The sequence below is a fragment of the Callithrix jacchus genome, chromosome 19 (genome assembly GCF_049354715.1).
Source record: "Callithrix jacchus isolate 240 chromosome 19, calJac240_pri, whole genome shotgun sequence".
NCBI classification, from domain to species: Eukaryota; Metazoa; Chordata; class Mammalia; order Primates; family Cebidae; genus Callithrix; species Callithrix jacchus.
The window spans coordinates 37,780,045-37,803,097 of record NC_133520.1 but is presented as its reverse complement, the minus strand read 5'-3'; the positions used below and the strand labels follow the sequence as shown (position 1 = coordinate 37,803,097).

At 39.6% G+C, this 23,053-nt stretch overlaps 1 protein-coding gene across 1 annotated transcript; it reads left to right on the top strand.

The window, feature by feature from the left end:
• Nucleotides 1–1,914: 1,914 nt before the first annotated feature.
• On the top strand, nt 1,915–7,637 carry OR2T6 (olfactory receptor family 2 subfamily T member 6). The gene is made up of 2 exons (XM_017966720.5): nt 1,915–3,118; nt 5,683–7,637. Exons 1-2 carry the CDS (start codon nt 2,924–2,926, stop codon nt 6,619–6,621), a joined length of 1,134 nt encoding a protein of 377 aa, XP_017822209.3. The 5' UTR covers nt 1,915–2,923; the 3' UTR covers nt 6,622–7,637.
• Nucleotides 7,638–23,053: the final 15,416 nt, after the last annotated feature.

Sequence of the window (23,053 nt, the reverse complement as noted above, 5' to 3'; positions counted from 1 at the left end):
TGTCCTGAATAGTTTTGCCTAGATTTTCTTCTAGGGTTTTCTTCTATGGTGTTAGGTCTTATGTTTAAATCTTTAATCCATCTGGAGTTAATTTTGGTGTAAGGTGTCAGGAAGGGTTTCAGTTTCAGCTTTCTGCACATGGCTAGCCAGTTTTCCCTACACCATTTATTGAACAGGGAATCCTTTCCCCATTACCTGTTTTTCTCAGGTTTGTCAAAGATCAGATGGTTGTAGATGTGCGGAGTTGCCTCCAAGGCCTCTGTTCTGTTCCATTGGTTCATCTTTCTGTTTTGGTACCAGTACCATGCTGTTTTGATTACTGTAAACTTGTAGTATGGTTTGAAGTCAGATAGCATGTTGCCTCCAGCTTTTTTCTTTTTGCTTAGAATTGACTTGGCTATGTGGGCTCTCTTTTGGTTCCATATGAAGTTTAAGGTAGTTTTCTCCAGTTCTGTGAAGAAAGTCACTGGTAGCTTGAGGAGATAGCGTTGAATCTATAAATTACTTTGGGCAGTATGGCTATTTTCACGATATTGATTATTCCTATCCATGAGCATGGAATGTTTTTCTATTTGTTTGTGTCCTGGCCTAAGTAGTGCTTTAGGCATACATTAAAGTATTTCAAATTCTCTGATTTAGATGTGAATCTGTTATTATGATTTTAGAATCCCAATATATCTTAGGAAAAAGAAAGAGATTGTCCTATAGAAGCTAACTGAATATATTAAGCACATAATGAATTTCCATTTAAAATTCAAATTTCAGAATTGTTCTCTTTGTTTCATTTGTGATGTCACCTTAAATTACAGTTTATATATGTTTATGTCATTCTTTTTTGCATCTTTTAATTCTCTTTTCCATTTTGTACATTTTCCTTTGTTTTCTTTGAAGAGTGAATCCACACTTTAAAAGGGGGTGTTTACTCTGAATGGTGTTGTAGCTATGATTAACATAGTTGTTTTCTATCTCATTTCATCTTATAGTTTGTTTTAATTTCCTGTGCTATTATGCCTTTTTTCTTTCATATTTTAAAGGATTCTAACACATACACAAACACACATGAACACACATACAAACATTTTTGTAATTCATCTTAATACTAGTAACTGATTTTGTTAATCTTTTTCAAAATTATTCTTATTCTTATAGAATGCGTTACCTTATAGTTAACCTCTGTTTTGCAGTCCTAAACAAAAATCTATCTTTAGGGGGCTCACTTACTGAGAAAAAGAATGTTAGATTCTTGATAATAATTTATGTTTTTATTTATCACCAGTCCTTTGCCCTGTATGTTTCAAGAAGGAGGGAATATTGTTGGTGGTATCTTCAACTCCTAGAAAAATGTCTAGCGAAGAGCTGTATCACAATAAATAGTTGAATGAATAAATACATGAATGAATGAAAGCTACATTCTGGTACTTCTTAATTTTATATTCTATTTAAATTGAATCTGTTTTTCGTATATAATATTAGCATTCCGTTTTCAGACCTTGCTGTCTATATAGATATAGATAAGTGTATCTGTCTGGTCTGCATAATTGATGTCATACATGTATCTATATATATCTGTGTGTGTGTGTGTGTGTGTGTGTGTATCTTCATCGTTAAGAATGTTTTGAGTTCTATGCAATGTTGCAATCCTATTTACATTAAGTATATATATTTAGCCTGAATTCAACATTCACTATTAGTAATATCACTGTTTCTTCCCTTGCCTTAATTTTATTTATTCTACACAAATACTCAGCTGTATCTTAGTGTTTATTCCCCCTAATTTAATCTCAGAATGTCTTCCTGTTTGAGCCAAACATTAACAACTAACACATATCCGATGATATCGACAGTAACTTTTCTTGCACAGATTCTAGACTTATCCTCTAAGAAACTGACATGTGCGAACGATGTAATTTTTGAAATTTGCACCCTTTCTATTGTTACAGAGAAAATGGGAAAACATACAGAAATAAGTGAACTACCTGTGGCCACACAATTTGATGGCAAAGAAAGGATCAAACCAAGGGAATCCTGGCTCCAGAGTGCTCTTTTGGCTGCAACATTGTATGTCTTCAGTTTAGACATTTTTTCACTTTTATCTGGAATTTATCAGGAAGACATCTGTGGTCAATGTGAATTTTCGTCTGTGTAGGTGACTACACAGACTTTCCTTTTCTTGTGTTTTGTTTGCATTCTACTATGTTTTATTAGATGCTACCAGATGCTTTTACTTCAAATAACTTTCCCAGACACACACAAGTGTATTTATTAATTAAATGAAATATCCATATGCAGAGTCTTTTTGTTCCTTTCACAAGTCTTTTTTCAGTTTTTATTAATAATTCTCTCCTATTTGTGAAATCACTCTTTTTTAAAACATTGTTGATTTATATTTTGTTTTTGTAATTCCAGTACTCCATGTCTTGCTCTGTCTTGCCCAGGCTGGAGTGCAATCACACTATCTCAGCCCACTGCAGCCTCTGTCTCCCCAGTTCAAGCGATTCTTCCACTTCAGTCTCCAGGGCAGCTGGGATTACAGGTACCTGCCATCATGCATGGCTAATTTTTGTATTTTTGTGGAGACAGAGTTTCACCATGTTGGCCAGGCTGGTCTTGAACTCCTGAACTCAGATGATCCATCCACCACAGCCTCCTAAAGTGCTGGAATTACAGGTGTGAGCCACCACCCCCAGCCATGTCAGTCTTTCTTATCATTTAATATCTGCCTTTCTGTATCTCTGGAGAGCTACTCAAGTTTTATCCTCCACAACCCTGTTTTATCCTCCACAATCCTCCATGAAACCCAGTTTCATGTCTCCAGCGCTCTTCTTAGCAGCCTTTCCTGTAACTTCTCATCCTGGAACTGTTTTAATTCCGGTGGGTAAAGCACTGCCCTGGCCTGACTCTGTTTATCCTGAAGTGCTCCCTAATGCTGTGGTCTTTTTCTGCTCCTCTTGGCATGGCAGTGGACTCCTTCCACTTCATCAGGTCATCGCAAGGAGCTCATTCAATGAGCTGCTACCCGTTAGATGGAGAATCTGCATATCGGATGGATAGCAAGCAGAACAAATCTTCAACCCCATGTTTCCCTCACCACCAAATCCATTCAGCCTCTTCTACACAGGTAAGCAAAAATGTGCAGTTATGTTTAATTTTTTGTTGAAAGAGTAGGAAAAACGTAGAAAGTGTCAATTTCTTGTTGGCTTGCGTTTTTCCTTGTGTGTGTATATTTCCCACTTTCCTAAATCAAGTCTCCTGTTCACCGTGCTGAGAACCCTCCTTCAAAACCCTCCTTTGTTGGTCTACTTGCAAAACTCTACCCTTTTTCTCCACAATTTCTTGGCTAGAGGAGGGTAAGGATGGGGAAAGCAGACAAGCAGATCCTGCTGCAGGGAACATCCGGCACAGAGAGGCACAGCCAATCCTGTCTCTGAGCAGTTCATACCCCAGAGACCTTGCACATGGCCTGGCCTAGACTTCAGAGGCTTTTCTCTACTGAGAAGTAACTAGAGTTCATCTTTTCCTATTACCCAAGATTTTTAATGTTCAGTGTGGAGAAAAAGTTGAGTCTTTTCTGTGGTTTCGTGAGCATGTACTGAGAATTGAAACAGGCTGCCCTGGAGAATGTGTAGACACTTGCAAATCATTTTTTAGGCCCTAGTTGTTCATGTAATGCTCTAACGTCTGGATCCTCACTGTTTAATCTGAGAGTGAATTTAGGAAATGACAGTCTTCTTCCTGGGATGAGTTTTCCCAGAAACTAGTCTTTCACAAGTCCCTATCTTTTGCTAAAAGATTACACTAATGGCAATTATTTGCATAATCAGGAAGAATGTTCTGAGATTGTATCATTTTAAATAATTCAGAAGACAGTGCACAAGCCTGGAACCCTGCCTGGTGCTCAACAGGTCGTGTGTGCTTTTTATAGTGCGACCCCTATTGTTTGTGCCAGCGAGTATACACGCCGTAGCTGAGAAATGCGATATGGCCTTCGGCAGGAAATTGTATGTCCTCGGTATCAGCATTATCTCACAACCACAATGGCAACTAATAGATGAACAGTTGAATTTACTCAGCTGTGGTCCTTTGCATATGTTACATGATGCTTGTTCATGACAAGCTCCCTTAAGTTTCCTATGATATGCTTAATTTAAGTAATGTGCATTAGGGCACATTGCAAATGATGAAGCCAGGACCCCAGACGAGCATTGTTAGAGACAGTATTTGAGAATCGAGCCCCCCCCCACTCCAAAATGGTGTTCCTGGAAACCAGCTGCCCCCTGTGTGCACTCACTCCTGCATCGTCTGCCTCTGTGTGGTACAACACCTGAGGGCACATAGTAGTTCAAGAATTCAAAACTCAAGTTGGATTTTAGAGGGTTAAAACTAACGAGGAATCTTTTAAAAGACGTTCTTGCATTCATTGTATATTAAAGATGTGAACGCACCACCCATAGCTGCATAAGACTGTGTACGGTCTTCTGCCTCTGGCCTGCAAGATCTTTGATGCATTTCATTCAGTCACCGTAAGCCTTAGGCTTACGACTGAGCGACCAGTTCAGGAAGCTTTGAGTGAAATGGGGGTGATGTTAGGACAGGTCACATAACCTGGGCCATCCCAGTATAACCCGGATGAGTTTTCCCCTCTTGTGAACCCTTTAAGACCCACAAAAATACAAAACTAAGCAAAAACAAAAAATGGCTCCAATGTACCAAAGAGACACAAAGAAAAAAACAAATAGAGAACGAACGTGTTAAGCTGTTGTGTCGTAAACTGCCAGTCGATTCTGCTGATAATACTTAGAAAATACTTTCCCCTCTTTGCCCTGTCCTGCACCCTTCGAAGAACCGATCACTAACATCTCACTGTCTTCCTCGCTTGCAAGGCTCTTCCTGAACTGACTCTTGTTTTCTGACTACCCCAAGCTCCTTTCCTGCTCGAGGGGTGTCACATTTGCTATTTATTTTGTAGGAACACCACGGTTCCCACGTGTGATTCACTGTGCTGATTTCATGACTAGAATGTAACTCATGTCATTCATATTCTCTTTTTATTCACCACCGTATCCCCAGAGCTTAGAACATTGCCCAGGACTCTCTCCATAAATAAAGATTTTGTGTGCAAATGAATGAGAAATTGACGAATGATAAAGGAACACTTAAGAATGGCCAATGATCGGGTGGATAATATAATCATATTTATTACAGTTCAACATAGTCTTCAGCTGTCTACAATTTATGGTTATTTCTGGATGAGACCAATAGGTTTATAAATTATCACAGAAATTCCCAATTCGATGCATTGGCCCACTGAATTATTTCACTGGGTCGTTTGAGTTTATTTGATCAATTGTCTTGCAGTTGTATCCACATTTTAAATAAATGGAGCCAACTCCAAATGAAGGATCCTCTCTAGGGCCCAGGTGTTCTTCAGTCACAATAAAACTTGCTTAAGCCAAGCATCAGTCGCCAAACATTCCTTCGTTTTTATGCCATAGGGTCCTGACTTTGAAATTATTCTTCATCAAAAAGAAATAGCCAAGGAAAAAGGAGCTACAAATCTACCCCATCAAAAAAAATGTTATTAGTTATATAAAAAATGTAATCTAATAATGTTTACGCAGACATGTCTAAGTGATTTATCTTCTGTGATTTTTGTTGACCCTGCTTCTCTTCTTATGCCTCCAGGTCAAACTCAGTGCCATGAATGGAAACGCGACCTTGTCCAGTGGCTTTACCCTCCTGGGGCTCTTCACTCACAATGAAGGCTCAGGGTTCTTTTTCGGTGTCATTTGCGCCATTTTCTTCATGGCCGTGATAGCTAATGGACTCATGATCTTCCTGATTCACATAGACCCACATCTCCACACCCCCATGTACTTCCTCCTCAGCCACCTCTCCCTCATCGACACGTTATACATCTCCACCATTGTGCCCAAGATGCTGGTGGATTATCTTGTAGGTGAGAGGACCATCTCTTTCATTGCCTGCACTGCTCAGTGCTTTCTCTACATGGGCTTCGTGGGGGCTGAATTCTTCCTGCTGGGGCTCATGGCCTATGACCGCTACGTGGCCATCTGCAACCCGCTGCGCTATCCTTTCCTCGTCAGCCAGCGGGTCTGCTGGATGATCCTGGCCAGCTCTTGGTTCGGCGGGGCTTTGGACAGTTTTCTCCTCACCCCCATTACCATGAGTCTCCCATTCTGTGCCTCTCACCAAATCAATCACTTTTTCTGTGAGGCACCCACCATGCTGAGGCTGGCCTGTGGGGACAAAGCTGCCTATGAAATGGTGATGTACACGTGCTGTGTGGCAATGCTGCTGATCCCCTTCTCAGTGGTGACTGCGTCCTATGCCAGGATTCTCAGCACAGTGCATCAGATGACGTCAGCTGAAGGGAGGAAGAAGGCCTTGGCCACCTGCTCCTCACACATGATGGTGGTGACGTTGTTCTATGGGGCTGCTTTGTATACATATATGCTTCCTGAATCCTATCACACTCCACTCAAAGACAAGGTCTTCTCTGGCTTTTACACCATCCTCACCCCCTTATTAAACCCTCTCATCTACAGTCTGAGGAACAGGGATGTGATACGTGCCTTGAAGAGAGTTATGGCAAGATGTTGAGGGACCTCTGGTGTGAGGAGGGCAGAATTCTGATAGTTTAAAACCCCCACATCCTGTTCAGGCACGTGTGGCGTTGCATCATGAATGACACGGACAATGCTGGCAGGGACCGCCAAAGCCAGCTATGCTGAATGGGGTATCAACAGCACTTCCATCAGAAACGTGAAATGCTGTGACAGTCACACACAAAAAATGCCCGAGTTCTAGAAACACTACTTGGGTTTATCCTTTTTCTGTTTGTACTGATCCCGATTCTTCTCTCATATCACTTCTCTGATTGTGGCTTATGTATCTGAATTCCCCAAAATGTTAAGTTAACATTATATGTTCTGACCATCTTCAATGGCCCCATAAGAACTGGTGATTTTGACCGCATTGTTTAAACAATCCATCAATTGACTTATCAAAGGTGTAGGGATGCCAGGGTTTGAAAGACATTAGAAAGAGACTAAATTGTCGTAAAACTGTAAAAGAAACCTACATAGACTTACACCAAGATTTGGAAAATCCAAATATCTCTTCCTTGAGTAACAACTGAAAACACTCTAAATTTGGAGCTAAAAAATGAGTCATGTGTTTTGTGGAAGTGCCAAGACTAAAGGTTTATGGAAAAGGAGTCTGTAATGTTGTTTTTTTAACACGGTAACTAATTGTTACATTGGAAGACACAGCGAAAGGTGGTTGAGAAAAAAATTCCCTATTAACTAGCAGTTTCTGTAACACCTTTTCAGCTTCTTCTCCAATTCATTTGCGTTTTTAGACTTCTGGAATCCCTGTGTAGATGTTAGCATTGTTGGAGCTATTTCTACCAACTTTTTTTCTTCCAAATAAATAGTGGGCAGCACATCTTCCCTTCTCTGTAGCACTGGCTGTGGCATTGGGTAACATTACACAGTGGGGAGGAAATACCCAGCTTTTCATTTGAAAGTTAAAACCAAAAACCCTTTGCAAAAATGACTTTGTCACCAGCGGTGCAAGTTTAGAAATAAACAGGACCACGAATGCTTCTGTCTTTCCACAGTGTCAGGATTTTATCAACGCCACTTCAATCACAAAAGCTGCTGTGGGCTACATGGAGTTCCCAAGGGGCCGACTCCCCTTAGTGCCTCCCGTTCATTGTGTAGTCACGGCCGCAGGACAGACAGAAGCCACAGCATCATCAGTCAATATTGCAAACCATACATAATAGTATATCTAATCGATATGTAAATGTTATAGTTTACCATTTCACAACAAACAAACACGTAACACAAGAAGGAAAAGAGACAGGAGAAAGTATCACATACCACTCCGGGGAGAGAAGACCAAAGCTGTCATGGTCAAGGCTGAGGGTCCCTCGGTCTTGCAGGAGTCGTTGAGGTGGGAGAGAATTTGGGAGCAGAGGCCAAGTTTGCATCATAAGTGACTGCAAGGTGGTGCCATTAACAAGCTCTTTTGAGCTGCTGAAGACCTGTCCTTTCATAGTTACGGAGTCCCCCCGAGAAAATGGATCGTGGAAGACTGTGCTTGTTTGAGTCCTTATCTGGTTGGGTTCAGTCTTCTTTTAAATTTGTTTAGTAGAGAACACATCTCATCCTGGTTGGAAAAGTGCTCTATGAAGGATAAAATGGAGTCTTTTTCTAAGATGGAGTTGGCTATGTCAAGGGTGCTCTATACCTTTAGTATTATTTCTTTTTAGGTAGCTAAGAACTGGAGAAAAACGTTTGTCCTAAATTGTAGACACAGCAGTAAAGACCAGGACCACAGCCCAAGCCCCTCAGGCCACCTCTACAGGCTGCTGTCCTCATCGCTTTGCCAAAATCCGGGCTGTGTTCAGTGATGTTCTGCAGACACAGGAGATGGTGGGCGAATTGAACATAGTCACACCTCCTTTTGTCCTGAAAAGACCTGCTGGGTATTTGACAAAATATTTAGCCAAATAGAAGAGCCCACCTTGGGGTTAGGCTGAGCACTTAATCAAGAAGATAGACCTGGTCTTGCCTAACTGATCAGTTGTAATCCAGGAAGAGCTTTTCCAAAGCTCTTTAACTGGAGGTTCAGCACCCCCTCGATCTTGTCAGACTGTCTTGGACAACTCTATGTGTCAGATAATATGAGGGAGCATTTCCAACCCAGATGTTGAGATACAAAAAACGCAATAGATCAGAAGAGAAGGAGGGGGCTGGCCCATAAGAACTGGGCATCAGCTTCAGCTCCACATAAACACCATGTGAATTTCTGTCAATCATGCAATGCTTCTGAGGCCCAACTTCCTCTTTTATAAAATTTGCCTTAATAGATACATTTTTTTCTTGCAAAATTTTAAAATCTAGTAAATTGATTAATTAATAAAACCTTATAAACGCTAGTCATCATTTCAGCTATTCTTTGAAAAGGTAGTTGCCTTTGTATTCACGTTTTACAAGGCCTTCCATTTCTATCAATCCCTTACACACAAGAGCATATCCTCTTGGTGCAGCCACTGTGGAATACAGTTAGACAGTTTCATACAAAATTAAACATAATCTTACCATCTGGTGTGGCAGTTGTGCTTCTTGGTATTAACTCTGCTGATTTGGAAACTTATATTCGTAGTTGATTTTTCATAAATTCCAAAACATAGACTTAATCAGGATGTCCTTCAGAAGTTCAATGGATACAGTGGGATATCAAGCCATTAGAAGACATGGAGGCAACTTAAATGCGTATTGTTTAGCGAAAGAAGCCAATCTGAAAAGACTACATACTGTGATTCCAGATGCATGACATTCTGCAAAAACCAAACTGTGGAGACAGGAAAAGAAAGCACTGCAAGGGATGAGAGGGAGGGATGAATGGACAGACTGAGCCTGGAGGACTGTTAGAGCAGTGAGACTATCCCACAGGACACAAGAACTAACGTTATATAACGTTATGTTACAGGGTAGTATGCATTTGTGGGAAGAAAATTCAAATCTAGAGCAGAAAGACTTATCCCTTAGTAAAGGATAAACTCTAGTTAATAATAATGCATCAAAACTGGTTCGTCTATTGTAACAAATGTACTACGCTAATGCCAGAGTTAGCAATAGGGAAAAGAGAGGGGATACCTGAAAATTCTCTCAACTATCAGTTCAATTTTGTTTGTAAACCTCCTTGTTCTAAAATACAAAATTTCATTTTGAAACAGTTTTCTAACAATTATGTAACTCTCTGATACTATATTTCTTGAGTGGATTTCTGTCAATAAATCATTTGAAGTTCTCCTCAAAGAATTGTGGTGTTTGTAGAAGTTAGGATGTGGGTTGGGCGTGAAACAATAAGAGTTTGTTAATCGAATTGGTCTTGTTTGGGGAGTTTGATTATATATTCTTTTGAAAATGCAGGAGCAGTGAGGCCAGTATTTCCTGGAAAGTTAGTCAGAAGAACATAGGCCAAATATTAATTAGTTTTAAGTTTGTTTGTGGCATATGGTAGTACAGCCTAGGAACTTGCATTTCTAGTTAGCATTCCTTTCCCCTTCTGCATTTATGAGAAAATGCGGGAAATGTATCATTTGAATATGGAAGGGGGAAAATGTCTATATTACCTCAAACCAGAAGACTTCTAAAACCTATTGAAAGAGGGTTGCTGCAGGAGAAGGCCTTTTTAGAGTAAGTGAATTTTTTTAAGGAATTTGATTATCATTAGCCATCATTTGGAATTTCATCTCAAGTTCCTGAGATATTTAGCCTTTAATGGAATGTGAAGCCACTTGTGATCCATCTGGCCAAGCCTTCAGGAAAATCAGTTCAAAACTCAGCCTGGCTCTGTGGGATGCCCTGTAGAATCTTGTGCTTCCCATGGTTGAAGCCGGCTAGCAAAATGCATAGTTTGTGCTCAAAGAAGAATTAATAATGGCTAGAAGAGAGATTGATTTGTCTTCTAGCTCTCACAGTAACTCCGTCTACCATTTGCATGACTCTGTTGCCTTAGCCTGAGTTTCTACTTAAGTGAATAGAGAACACTCTCCTAGATACGGTTGTTGATTCCCTCAGAAAAAAATTAACACAGCAGCAATCAAGTCACGCACAACCCTTTTGGAAACTTGAGGAAGAACACGAACAACATTTCTAAAGGTTTTTGTCACTATTCTGAAATTCACAGTGTCATAAATACATGTCACTTTATTACTAGACTCTAAAAATATCTAGTCATTATGTAGCACGTAGATGATTTTGATATGAATTGGTGTTCTCAAGAAGTCACGGTTTTACATTAAAAACTGCAGGACTGTCCATGGGAAGGCACCTAGGGGGAACGACCGGGGACCAGAGAGACACAGGAACCTGGTGCCTTCCAGGACCTATCCAAGGGCTTGACAAGCATCAGACACTCCATAGTGATGCTCACGTGAAATGTGGAGAATTATTAATTCAGGAGGAGAAGTCAAGGGAGTTTCATCAGATGAATGAGTTTTTGGTACATGCCAGTTAAGGATCACTGCTGGGTTTCTGGACTGCTGTGCTGAGGGTTTCTCTGAGGTCACATGTAGGCTCTGTGGGAAGAGTGATATAATCACTCAGGTGGGTTCCTCAGGAGGAGTTCTAGGGCATGGGGTACCAGGTTGAATGCTATGTATTTGTGAGCACTGATTGTTGAAAACAACAATTGCAGAGTTGAGGAAACAGAATTCCGGAGAGATGTCCTGGCTGAGGGTGACCCTGTCAATGGCAGCGTTGACACAGAATTCAGCTGTTCTGCTTCAGGTGTCTACCGCAGCTTTCCTCCTGCAGCATCTCTTTGATATGTAAAGTATCCAGTCAAGAGTCGCACCTCCTCTGTCTGGCCCACACACCCAAAGGGGCAACATTTCTCAGCTTCAGTCAACCCAGAGCTAATCCCAGCCCAAACTGAGCGTCAGGCTGCTGTTTCTCGTGACCCAATAACAAGATCCAGATGAACTGGAAAGAAGAGTTTTTATTTTTGCAAGCTGTTACCAGGAGAAGGCCTGGAAATTACCACCAGACCAATTCAAAATGACAAAGTTTTCCCTAGAGTATATACCTTCTAAGCTATATGTCTACGAGTAAGTGTTCATTCCTCTAAAGACATAATTGATTAACTTCTTTAAATCTATAACTAAGGTCTTTAAGTTAATCTACAACTAATCTATAATGGAGTCCTGTTTCCTCTGGGGCCTCAGGAATTTTTTTCTTTTTCTTTTTTGAGACAAAGTTTCACTCATGTTGCCCAGGCCAGGCTGGAGTGCGGTGGCGCGACCTTGGCTCACCGCAACCTTCACCTCCCAGGTTCAAGTCATTCTCCTGCCTCAGCCCCTCCCCAAGTAGCTGGGATTAGAAGCATATGTCACCATGCCCAGCTATTATTGTATTTTTAGTAAAAACAGGGTTTCTCCATGTTGATCAGGCTGGTCTCAAACCCCCAACCTGACTCTCAGGTTATCTGCCCACCTCGGCCTCCCAAAGTGCTGGGATTACAGGTGTGAGCCACTGTGCCTGGCCAGGAAATTTCCTTCATCTGAGTAAGTCCAGGGCCTGGGGTGATTACCCTTATCTTGTCTCCCGCTAAATCACAGAGGTCTGGGGAGTTTCTTCAGACCCCCTCAGCAAAACTTGTTTAATCCTAAACGGTACTGCTAAGAATTCCTTCATTATCTTGTCATGCTTTAAGGCCCAGGAAAGACCCACGCAAAACTCTTGGTGGCTTTTGCTGAGCACTGTTGGGTTTTTGTTTGTTTGTTTGTTTTTAGCTTTTAATATTTAACTTAATCACCCAGTACTGAAACAGTTGTTAGGGAGGCCTGCATTAGTGAGACCTGGGCTGCCACAGGGCCAGTAGCACAAAGACTACTGATATCCAAACTAATAAATCAAATAAATTAATAAACTTTGTGTTTTCCTGAGCTTCTCCTGTGTATCCTCTGGTGGCCACACTCAAATGACCATCGCAAGAAAAATACAAAACACACACATGCACGCACACGTTATAAAAAAGTGATTGCCAACAGATTAAACCCAGGAATCGTTGCTGATAGGAAACCTTAGATAATGCCCAATTATAGAAAGATAATTCCTCAGCATGATGAGCTGTATCTTCCTGAAATTAAGGAGAGATCTATGTATACTTTTCACATTATTCTTAAAGCCCCCACAAAGTCCCATTTCTACCCATGTTGGTTGACATCATTTTTGGAAATTTTAGACAATGGAGTTCCAAGTTTAAAATCGCAAAGCATTAGAATATGGGAGATAGAATACATGTGCATTTGATGCCTGTATAAACGCAAAGTGATTCCCCCCAAATTACTGTTTAGAGGTTGTAGTTTGGCAACATTTTTTAAAAATAGGGGTTAAAAACCAGCAGTCTTTCAGTTTACCAGAAACAAGCATTGATAAATACAAAAAACCAATAGAATATGTAGGAATAAATTTAATGAGAAATATACAAACAATATAGTGAAAAATGTACAGAGCACACACACACACACACACACACACACCCCTGGGTTTCCACACACCAGACACAAATTCTAACTTTTGCTAAAGAAAACTAACTGAATACTTAAGTAAATCAGAGGTCTAGCATACTCCTAGATTGGCACGTGAGAAAGCTAATACTCTTCAAACAAATAAGGTTAATTAATACTATTCCAGTGAAAACTATAATGATTTTGCTTCTGTTTTTAAACATAACAATGCAGTTCTACAGTTGTTTTTCTTTCCTAAATAAATGGGTAAATATTTATAAAAGAGTTTTGTAAAAGAAGATGAAAGACCATTTTCTTTGACACACACCAAAAAATAATATGTTAAAATAATGGAAACAGTTATAGTTTTAGGAATTAAAAGGATCAATAGAGCACAGTAGAGGCCTTCATAAATAGAAACAGTCTATATATGTAAATAATAACTGCTGAAATTCATCAAGTAAAGAAAAAACGTCAATAATTTATGTTCTGACATTGCATCATTCTTCAAAGATAATAGAGTAAAAAATCACTGCTCCATAATCACATTTCAGACTGTCAAATGAAAAGATAAAAAATGAAAACAAACAAAAGTAAAATTTTTAATGTTTTAAGACACTAGAGAACTTTCTAACTAAATTGTAAGTGGAAGAAACTACAGAAGTAATGTTGGTGCGTTTTACACCGACATTAATTTAATTTTAATTTAAAAATTATTGTATAACAAAAAAGCCATTTACAAAGTGAAACAGAAAAAATGCGAACTGTGTAAACGGGCATGGCATACAGCTGTTCATATTTTAATATGGAAGTGAAAGCCTAAATAAATGAAAATTTGACATTCCAAATAAATAAGGGCCAATAAAATGGGCAATTTATAAAGGGGTAAATATCAACAAACTGAAAACACGTTGAATTTTATTTCTGGCAGATGGTGAATGAGACGCTTTTAGCATGCCTCTGCCGTTTGGAAGTAGCAAGACAGCGCATAAAGAAGGACTTTGGATCATGGTAATTATCTGAGTTTTTCTTCCCTGCTGGCAATGACTGTGGTGACGGTAACGTAAAGGCATGTGTATATCCGAACTCCTCAACTTGTACACACTAATTACACTCAGCTTTTTGCCTGTAAATTATACATCAATAATGTTGGAAATGAAAAAGAAAATAAAATCCTTGGGTAACTTTTTAACTTTTATTTCAGGTAGAGGGAGTCTACTGATTTTTCCATGGGTAGATTGCACTCAGGAGGTGAGCGTCATGCTCAGTATGGTAGATTTTTGACCCCTGATGTTCTTGCTTCCCTATCAACAAGTCCAGTGTCCACTGTTCTCATGTTTGTGTCTGGGTGCTGGTGTTCACCTTCCATGTATGAGTAAGAACATGTGGTATTTAGTTGTGTGTTCCTACATTAATTCACTTAAAACTATGGCCTTTAGCTCCATTCTTGTTGTTGCGAAGGATGTGACTTCCTTCTTTTTTATGGCTGTGTAGTATTCCATGATGTGTATGTACCACCTTTTTATTATCCAATCTACCATTAATGGGCACCTGGGTTGATTCTATGTCTTCACTATTAGAAATAGTGCAACAATAAACAAATGAGGGCATGTGTCTTTTTGGTAAAATGATCTGTTTTCTTTTGAGTATAAACCCAGTAATGAGATTGCTGGATTGAATGGTAGCTGTTTTAAGTTCTTTGAAAATCTACAAACTGCTTTCCAGAATGACTCAACTAACTTACATTCCCACCAGCAGCGTGTAAGATTCCCTTTTCTCTGCAGCCTTGTTAGCATCTACTGTTTATTGACTTTTTATCAAGAGCCATTCTGACTGGTATGATATTGTCACAGGATTCTTAGAATGTCACTTTGCCAGCTGGAAACCTCTGTGGCCAGTGGCATCTTTGACCAAGTTTTGCTTGTGCCCACTGGGCTCTTTCTGCCCTCTCGACCTGGCAGGCTTCACTACTGGCCCAGATCCCAAGCCTGCCAAGCGTAAGCCAGGCAGAGAGTAGTGAGGGGTGTGTGAGTGACCAAGTGCAGGGTCTGGCCACTGCACATAGCCAGGCATGCGGGCTGCTGCAGTGGAGGGCAGCTTCATGCAAGGATGTGGCTGGAGCAGATATACCACAAGCAGCTTCCACTGTGGGCACTCATGTATAGAACAGGGCAATGTGGTGGTGCCTGGAAGATTAAAGACACCAGGAACTGCATAGCCCCAAAAAGAGTGTCACAGCCCTGGCTTAGGGAGGCTCCTATGTTTGGGCTTCTAGAAGGCTGCAGCTCTTCTCTCCTTCTCGTCACCCACAACATGGTGAGCAAGGCGGTGGGGAAACCATCTTTCAGCCATATTTGTGTTACAGATCTTTCAGTTGCACCATTCATTGGTCCTGAGTTCTTGTCAAGACCTTGGTCCTTGAGTTCTTGTCAGGACCTTGGTCCTTGAGTTCACTGGACAGTGAGCAAGGCTGAGAGGAGCTTTATTGAGCAACACAACAGCTCTCAGGAGATGCAAATTGGGTCTCCTTTCTGCAGGCAGACTGTTATGACAAATATCCAGCTCTCAGTGGAGAAGAGACCCATAGTGGGTTGCTTTCCTTTTCAGGCGTCAGAACAACTGTGTGAGTCTCACTGAGTCTGGGGTTTTTATGTGCTCAAAATGGAGGAGGTAGTTTACTGGTATATACATACATACACACCCACAAACATACATTCAAACCAACACACACAGTATAAATGCAATTTTGTAAGGATAATCATCTCTCTATGTTTTTGATACCCCTCTCTACTATTATAGTATCAAGCACTTTTTTATGTTTTTCACAATGGATATTCAGTACCTTCATACTCAAATAAAATAATAACTATTAAACTTCCAACAAACATAACAGATGTTACGTTACTAAAAGATAATAGAAATCAAGATATTTTGTATATTTTTAATGGCTCTTCCCCTTCATTCCCACATTTCTCTGTGAGGAAGAGCTGCTGGCAGAAATTTCTGATGAAACACTGAGGAAATCAGTCTTACACTGTGAAGCACAGGAGTAGAAACACTTTCTCAAAGCCCGTGTGACCTAAATGTTTACTCTTTTCCACCTCATCAATACACTTCTCATTAGCTGTAACAAGTCTGTCTCATTAAAGTCTCCTGAGATCCAAAAAGAAGAAACTTGCTCTTTCCTGGACCACTTCATTCCAGGTCCTTCAAAGAAAACTATGTAAACTCATGCCTCTTCTCAATCTGGGCACTCCCTCATCGCACCAGGGTTCTCGAAAGCAGAACACCCAGACTAATTCGGTGTTCTTCACTGGTCTGCTGCTTTCTTGTTGTGTGTTTAGTTTTTCAGATCCGTTATCCCTCTTTAGTTGCTAAATATTTCCCTGTAAAGATAAGAAACAGGCATTATTACATGCTTCTAGAAGGCTGGAGAATTTATGCAATTTGTTTTGGCAATGCATATTGTTTCAAGGATTTTTAAGGTGGCATTTTTTATGTGTTTGTTTTAATAATACTTCCTTCTAAAGAGTTATATGACAAAAAAAGCTCCTAGTAAATTTGCTGCCTGTCTCTCTTTGCCCTAACTCCATCATCAGCTGCTAAGGATTCCTTCAGGCATGCCAAGTTCATAAATCCAAATTAGAAATCTATGTGGGCTGGATCTTCAGGGGTAACATGCTGACGGCACATTGACATCCAGGTGGCCTTGACGTTGAAGGTTTTTCTGTTGTGGATACCCATGACAATGAATTGCTTTGTGTGTTTTCTGCTTGGTATAAGCTAGATGAGAAATTAAGTCTACTAAATCTAATCATTTTTCATTCTAGCAACCGATCACCTTCGACCTTCTAAAAAGGCTCTGTTTGTTCTCCATCGTTTTTAGTTACATAATGTTCTTGTAATTTACCGGTAAGTTTTTGATTTACTAAATTGTACATAACCTTTTCTATCTAGTACTCTGAGTGGCTACCCTGAGAGATTGAGCTCTCTGTAAGTGACAGATAATCATCTTTTGTTGGAATACAGTTTAGGGTAACGTTAGACATTTGGATAATTTTTATGAAAATTATGTATATTCTGGCAGGACATAGTAGCTCATGTCAATAATCCCAGCACTGTGGGAGGCTGAGGCATGTGGATTACCTGAGGTCAGGAGTATGAGACCAGCCTGGCCAACATGGCAAAACACCAGGTCTACTAAAAATACAAAAATTAGCTGGGCATGGTGGTATACACTTGTACTCCCAGCTACTTGGGAGGCTGAGGCAGGAGAATCGCTTGAACCCAGAAGGCAGAGGTTGCAGTGAGCCAAGATCATCCTACTGCACTCCAGCCTGGGTGACAGAGTGAGACTCCATCTCAATAAAATAATAATAATTTAAAAAGTGAAAATTATGTGTATTCTATTCCTTGACATGTGGTATGCTGTTTTGAATAGATGGCATTCAGATTGCTTGGATGAGAAAAGACATGAGAAATGTGAAATCATATAGAAAAAATTAATACATTACTTTAGAAAGCTTTTTGAAAGTTGAATAATTGGATTTAATAGTTTAAGGTTTTGTCTAAATGATGCAAAATCCTTGAGTAAAATTAGGCAAGATAGTGGATCATCCAGGAGCTTCTGCTGTACTTAGAGTCACTCTTCGTTCGTTCCACTCTTCCTCTTTCCTTAATGAAAACCCAGGTCTTCTGGAATTATGGAGGAATTTCACATGTGAGAAGCCAAATGCTAATGAGCACTTAGACTGGCCCTTTCTCATAGTAGCACTTTAAATATTTTGTGCATATGCAAATTCTGGGTTTCCAGAATTTGGTCTGACTGAATTTGCATTTTTTTTTTTAATTTTTAATTTTTTTATTGCATTTTAGGTTTTGGGGTACATGTGCAGAACATTTAAGATAGTTGCATAGGTACACACATGGCAGTGTGTTTTGCTGCCTTCTGCCCCTTCACCCACATTTGGCATTTCTCCCCAGGCTATCCCTCCCCAGCTCCCCCCACCCGCTGTCCTTCCCCTATTCCCCCCAATAGACCCCAGTGTGTAGTACTCCCTTCCCTGTGTCCATGTGTTCTCATTGTTCATCACCCACCTTTTTATGACAAACAAGATTTACATAAACTGATTCTAAGAAAATTAAGGCAAAGTTGTCTGCAACCCCTGGTCTGGAAATCTCAGGTACAAGTTTAATGAAGAATGACTGTCCCATTCCCCCATGCCAAATGCAAGTGCACTGAGAAGAAGATTGCCTGTTTGATTATCTGTGGGAATTATATGGCGTGGGTATTGTAAATCTCAGGTCTAAGGATGCTATTGACTGTAACAGTGCAAAGAATGTTTCTTAAACATTTGCTGCTGGGTTTTTTAAAAAAATAATGGAATTAAACATTAGTCTTATGAGTTAGATAGGATAGGTCAATCCTATTTGAAAGGCACAGAAGCCCTGAAGGAGAAACCGGTACCTACTCTTACTTTCTACAGTGCAGACTATGAACCTGGCTTCCTGATTCTCTGAATAGTGCATTGTCTTTGTATTCCTGCCCTCATTTTACAGGTAAGAACGCTGATGACTGGAGCGTTAAAGATACTTGCTTAGTCCAGGCGCAGTGGCTCTTGCCTGTAATCTCAGTGCTTTGGGAGGCTGAGGTGTGCGGATCACAAGGTCAGGAATTTGAGACCTGCCTGGCCAACATGGTGAAACCCCGTCTCTACTGAAAACACAAAAACTTAGCCGGGTGTGGTGGCAGAAGCCTGTAATCGCAGCTACTGGGAAGGCTGAGGCAGGAGAATCGCCTTAACCTGGGAGGCAAACGTTGTAGTGAGCCGAGATCACGCCACTGCGCTCCATCCTAGGCGACAGAGCAAGACTCCGTCTCATAAAAAAAAAAAAAATGCTTTCCTCAGAGACGCAGCTGACATAAGGCAGATTCCTACAGGCTTCCAATTCCAAACCAGGCACATTGCCTTACTGTCGAAGGTACAAGCATTTTAAAAACCGTTTCTTCCACCATGATGTCAACGTGCAGACACCTGGATTTCTCAGATCCCCTTTGCCAGTAATTCACAAGCATTTTTTTAGTGCTTGTGAGTTACTCTCCTCAGAACTAACAGGTCTTGCTTGTTCAGGGGTTTATTCTGATGTGTAGTCTCTTTTTTTTTTTTTTTTGAGACGGAGTTTCGCTCTTGTTACCCAGGCTGGAGTGCAATGGCGCGATCTCGGCTCACCGCAACCTCCGCCTCCTGGGTTCAGGCAATTCTCCTGCCTAAACCTCCTGAGTAGCTGGGATTACAGGCACACTCCACCATGCCCATCTAATTTTTTGTATTTTTAGTAGAGACGGGGTTTCACCATGTTGACCAGGATGGTCTCGATCTGTTGACCTTGTGATCCACCCGCCTCGGCCTTCCGAAGTGCTGGGATTACAGGCTTGAGCCACCGCGCCCGGCCATGTGTAGTCTCTTTACGGGTCTCGTGAGGAGGGGTATGTGAGTTGAGGACTGTGGTTCTAAGTTATTGGAAAATTGTCAGAGTACAATAGCACTTTAGTATCTAATAATCGTACGATCATTATTTCAACGTGAGTTCATTCTTAATGATTCCAACTTTTTGAGACACTAAACAATTTAGGAACACAGAAAACTTAAGAAGATCTATTTTTGTACTCAGTTTCAACAATTGCACAACACTGTATTGACCTGTCTTAAGAACTTCTCGTATGAACATATGACTGTAAGTTTTAATGTATATATAGAGAGTCAATAGTGTGATGTGTCTGGACTGACAACAGAAAAATAATATTGCCAGTGTATTCTGTACAGGAAAATCTGCACCTAGAATAATCTGTTAGAATTAAGGTATTACATTCTAAAATGAGCATTGCAAAAACTGAGGTATTTTGGAAAAAATCATATATGAATGCATAAAAGAATTGGAGAAGCATAACTGGTGTAGAGAAGGAGGAAGGAAAACCTTGTAGTCATATTCACATTATGAAATGTTGCACGTTTCAAGGAGAGAAAACTGGCTCCAAGCAGATTCAGAAGGCAGGGAAGGAAATTTCATGAAGTAGCTTTAATCTCAGTGAACCCAGAGCTTCCTAACAACAAGGCTGCACTGAAGGAGGGTGGAGCATGCTGTTTCCCTGGCAGAAACGTCACCAGGGGTCATGTGGAAGCAGGCAAAGGCCGCAACTTAACTTCACATTATCTTGTCACTTGATGTAAAGGACACGCTTGGAGATCATCGCAGTCCCGGCAAGCCTTGTGTCCTAACTTCAAACTGTAGTGACGTGGGAGGAAAAACTTTGCGGCAATCCCTAGTCAACCAAACATACCCCTTATAAAATAGTGGAGAATATTCACAAATGCCCTGATAACATGAATGCATTGATTTATCTCTTGGTGTGTGGTGTTATGCACCAAACCATAGTTTAAGTAAGCGTAAAAGACAGTTTTATCCAATAAAATCATGTCTATTTTATCCATTAACTTTTTTTCTAATGTTCTCAAAATTTGCAGGCCAAGCACACTTCTGCTCTTCAAAGAAATTTAGCTTTTCTGCAAGCTTAACTTCAATGCTCTCCTTTTTCTGAGAAGTTTTAGTAAATAACATTTCTTTCAAGTCAAAGGCTCTCTGGAGGAAAGGATAGAATTTAGCTGCTGATGTAACTTCACTGGGAGTGCCTTTGTTTACAGACCTTTTCTGAAGATCAGGAGGTATTTTCAATTCAAATTCATAAATTTCAGTTGAATATGTACGTTGCTTAAATGAGAGATTGAGAATTCATACCCATTCACCAACAGTTTTGAAATAATTTGCATATATTTTATAACGCTGCCATTTTACTTTGTATTATATAAAGTATTTTTGCCAGTAACTATAAATTTCTTATTTGATTCTTAAAGTAACCCTGAATGTTTTATTATCTCCATTAATATAAACAGATACTGAGGCTCAGAGTGTTTGGGAAGAGAATCCAAGGTCACAGAATTAATTAATGCCATGAGCAGAGGAAGAACTCAATTCATTTAATTCTAAACTTTGTTTTACTGTCTGTCGTCTTAACATTTCAGAAGCAAATGCCTCTATAAGTCAGATAATCATTCCAAACATTTTCCGATTATTTTTATGTGTATTAAACCATAGCAAAGCCGTATGATCTATGCCCAGGAGAAATTCAGTACGTATAGGTACTTACCGTGCTCACTCTAGTGAGAGAGCAGACAATAAATGTAACAAAACATTTTACTTAGAATCACAATTTACTTTGAGGAGGCCTTTCTCTCTGGTAAATTAGATCTATGTGTGCAGATGGGAAAAGTAAGGCCAGTTGGCTCCGAAATGGAGTCCACTTTAGAGTTTTCTTTTGTGTTGCTAGGACTACAGGGCTAGCTGGCCTTAGAAAAACCTAGAACTGCAGAATAATTATACTTACACATATGTAAATCCATGGGAGGAGATTATGAATGTATATGCATATATATATAATGGATAAAAAAATCATCCTTTATGTTCTTGAAGTTTATGGTGGATATTTTTTATTGTAACCTGAAACTGTAAAAAACAGAAACTCAGTTTTTCTTAATTACCGCAGTTATGGAAAAATTCTAATTTTGAAAAATAATCAGTGAGTTATAGCTCAATATGTATGTCCCTGTGCTATTGCGTGTGTGTGTGTGTGTGTGTGTGTGTGTGTAAAACTGGAGCAAGCATGAACAGAGAGCAGAGAGTGCTATCTGACTTTGTGAAGCAGCACATGATTTTCTCTGTTTCTGGTGTCTTAAGGCACAATAAAAGTCAAGCTCAAAATGCAGGAAGTGTGGAAGTAGTTGAAATACTGCTAATTTTAGGCTATGACATAAAGTGGACAGCAGTTTCACTTTAAATATATATTTTAATGGGCTCCTTTAATGAAACCTAGAAAAAGTAAAAATAAAATGAGGTAGAGTGTAAATAATTATGACATTGTACATAGTATCAGAGAAATGTACAAAACCAAAGATTCTGAATTGGCAAAATATACATATGCATAGTATGCATATAATATACCTATGTATATATGTGTACATTTTTATATATGTGCATACATCTATATACATAGTTTATATCCATAAAACAGCAATCCTGATTATAATAATTTATGTAATCCACTCTCAATTATGACTAATTTTCAGTAGTCACATTAATTATTACACATTGTTAACAATTTAGCAGATTCACATGGTACATTTTATTTTACTACATTTATTACAGTAAATGTCTAGCTGTTATTCCTGTGTACACATGCCGTGTGTATGAACAACCAATGAATTAAGACTATCTAGTCCAAACGCTCTTCACACTAACTGACCCTGTGAAAACCAACACATTACCCTCAATTCTGTCATTGGTGAAAGGGAGGTTTTACAGCTCCTCACTTCTTAGTTTTATTGTAAAGATCGGTCAGTCAATACATACAAAGCACTTCTTAGCATGACACTTTGCAAAAGTAAACCACACCATGTCATCACTATTCTCAAAAGCAATTTATTTTTCTGGTTTATTGACTCAAATGTTTGTACTTTTAGAATATTTAGAGGAGCATTAGACCAGTTTGATCAATTTTAGTCCCAAATATTTTGGTAAAATGTCTTTCTTGGAATACATTTAGCCTTCAAACACATGAAAAATTATCCTTTACTTTCATGAAGTTTGTTGGGGATATTTGTTTCTTTACTGTAACCTGAAATTGTATAAAAAACAGTTACTCTGTTTTTCTTCATTACTAAGAACTATGAAAAATTCTAATTTCCAAAAATAATCACTGAGTTATAGCTCAGAGTTGATGTCCCCGTGTTGCTTCCTCTGAATTGCAATTGCTAATACTAGTTTCAATCATGATCCTAATGCAAATTCCTCATCATCTTAAAATTAAAAATAAATAAAATTCTAGAACACTGAATGACTCTTGTATTGAGAATAATTGCTATGTTTGCAAGAGTAGTTTTCATCGAGTTTCTG

Bases quoted from the DNA above. Each gene is read 5' to 3' on its own strand.
- OR2T6 (XM_017966720.5), top strand. From the start codon at position 2,924: ATGCTGTGGTCTTTTTCTGCTCCTCTTGGCATGGCAGTGGACTCCTTC. The intron at 3,119-5,682 runs GTAAGCAAAAAT...TTATGCCTCCAG, and splicing joins ATTCAGCCTCTTCTACACAG to GTCAAACTCAGTGCCATGAA.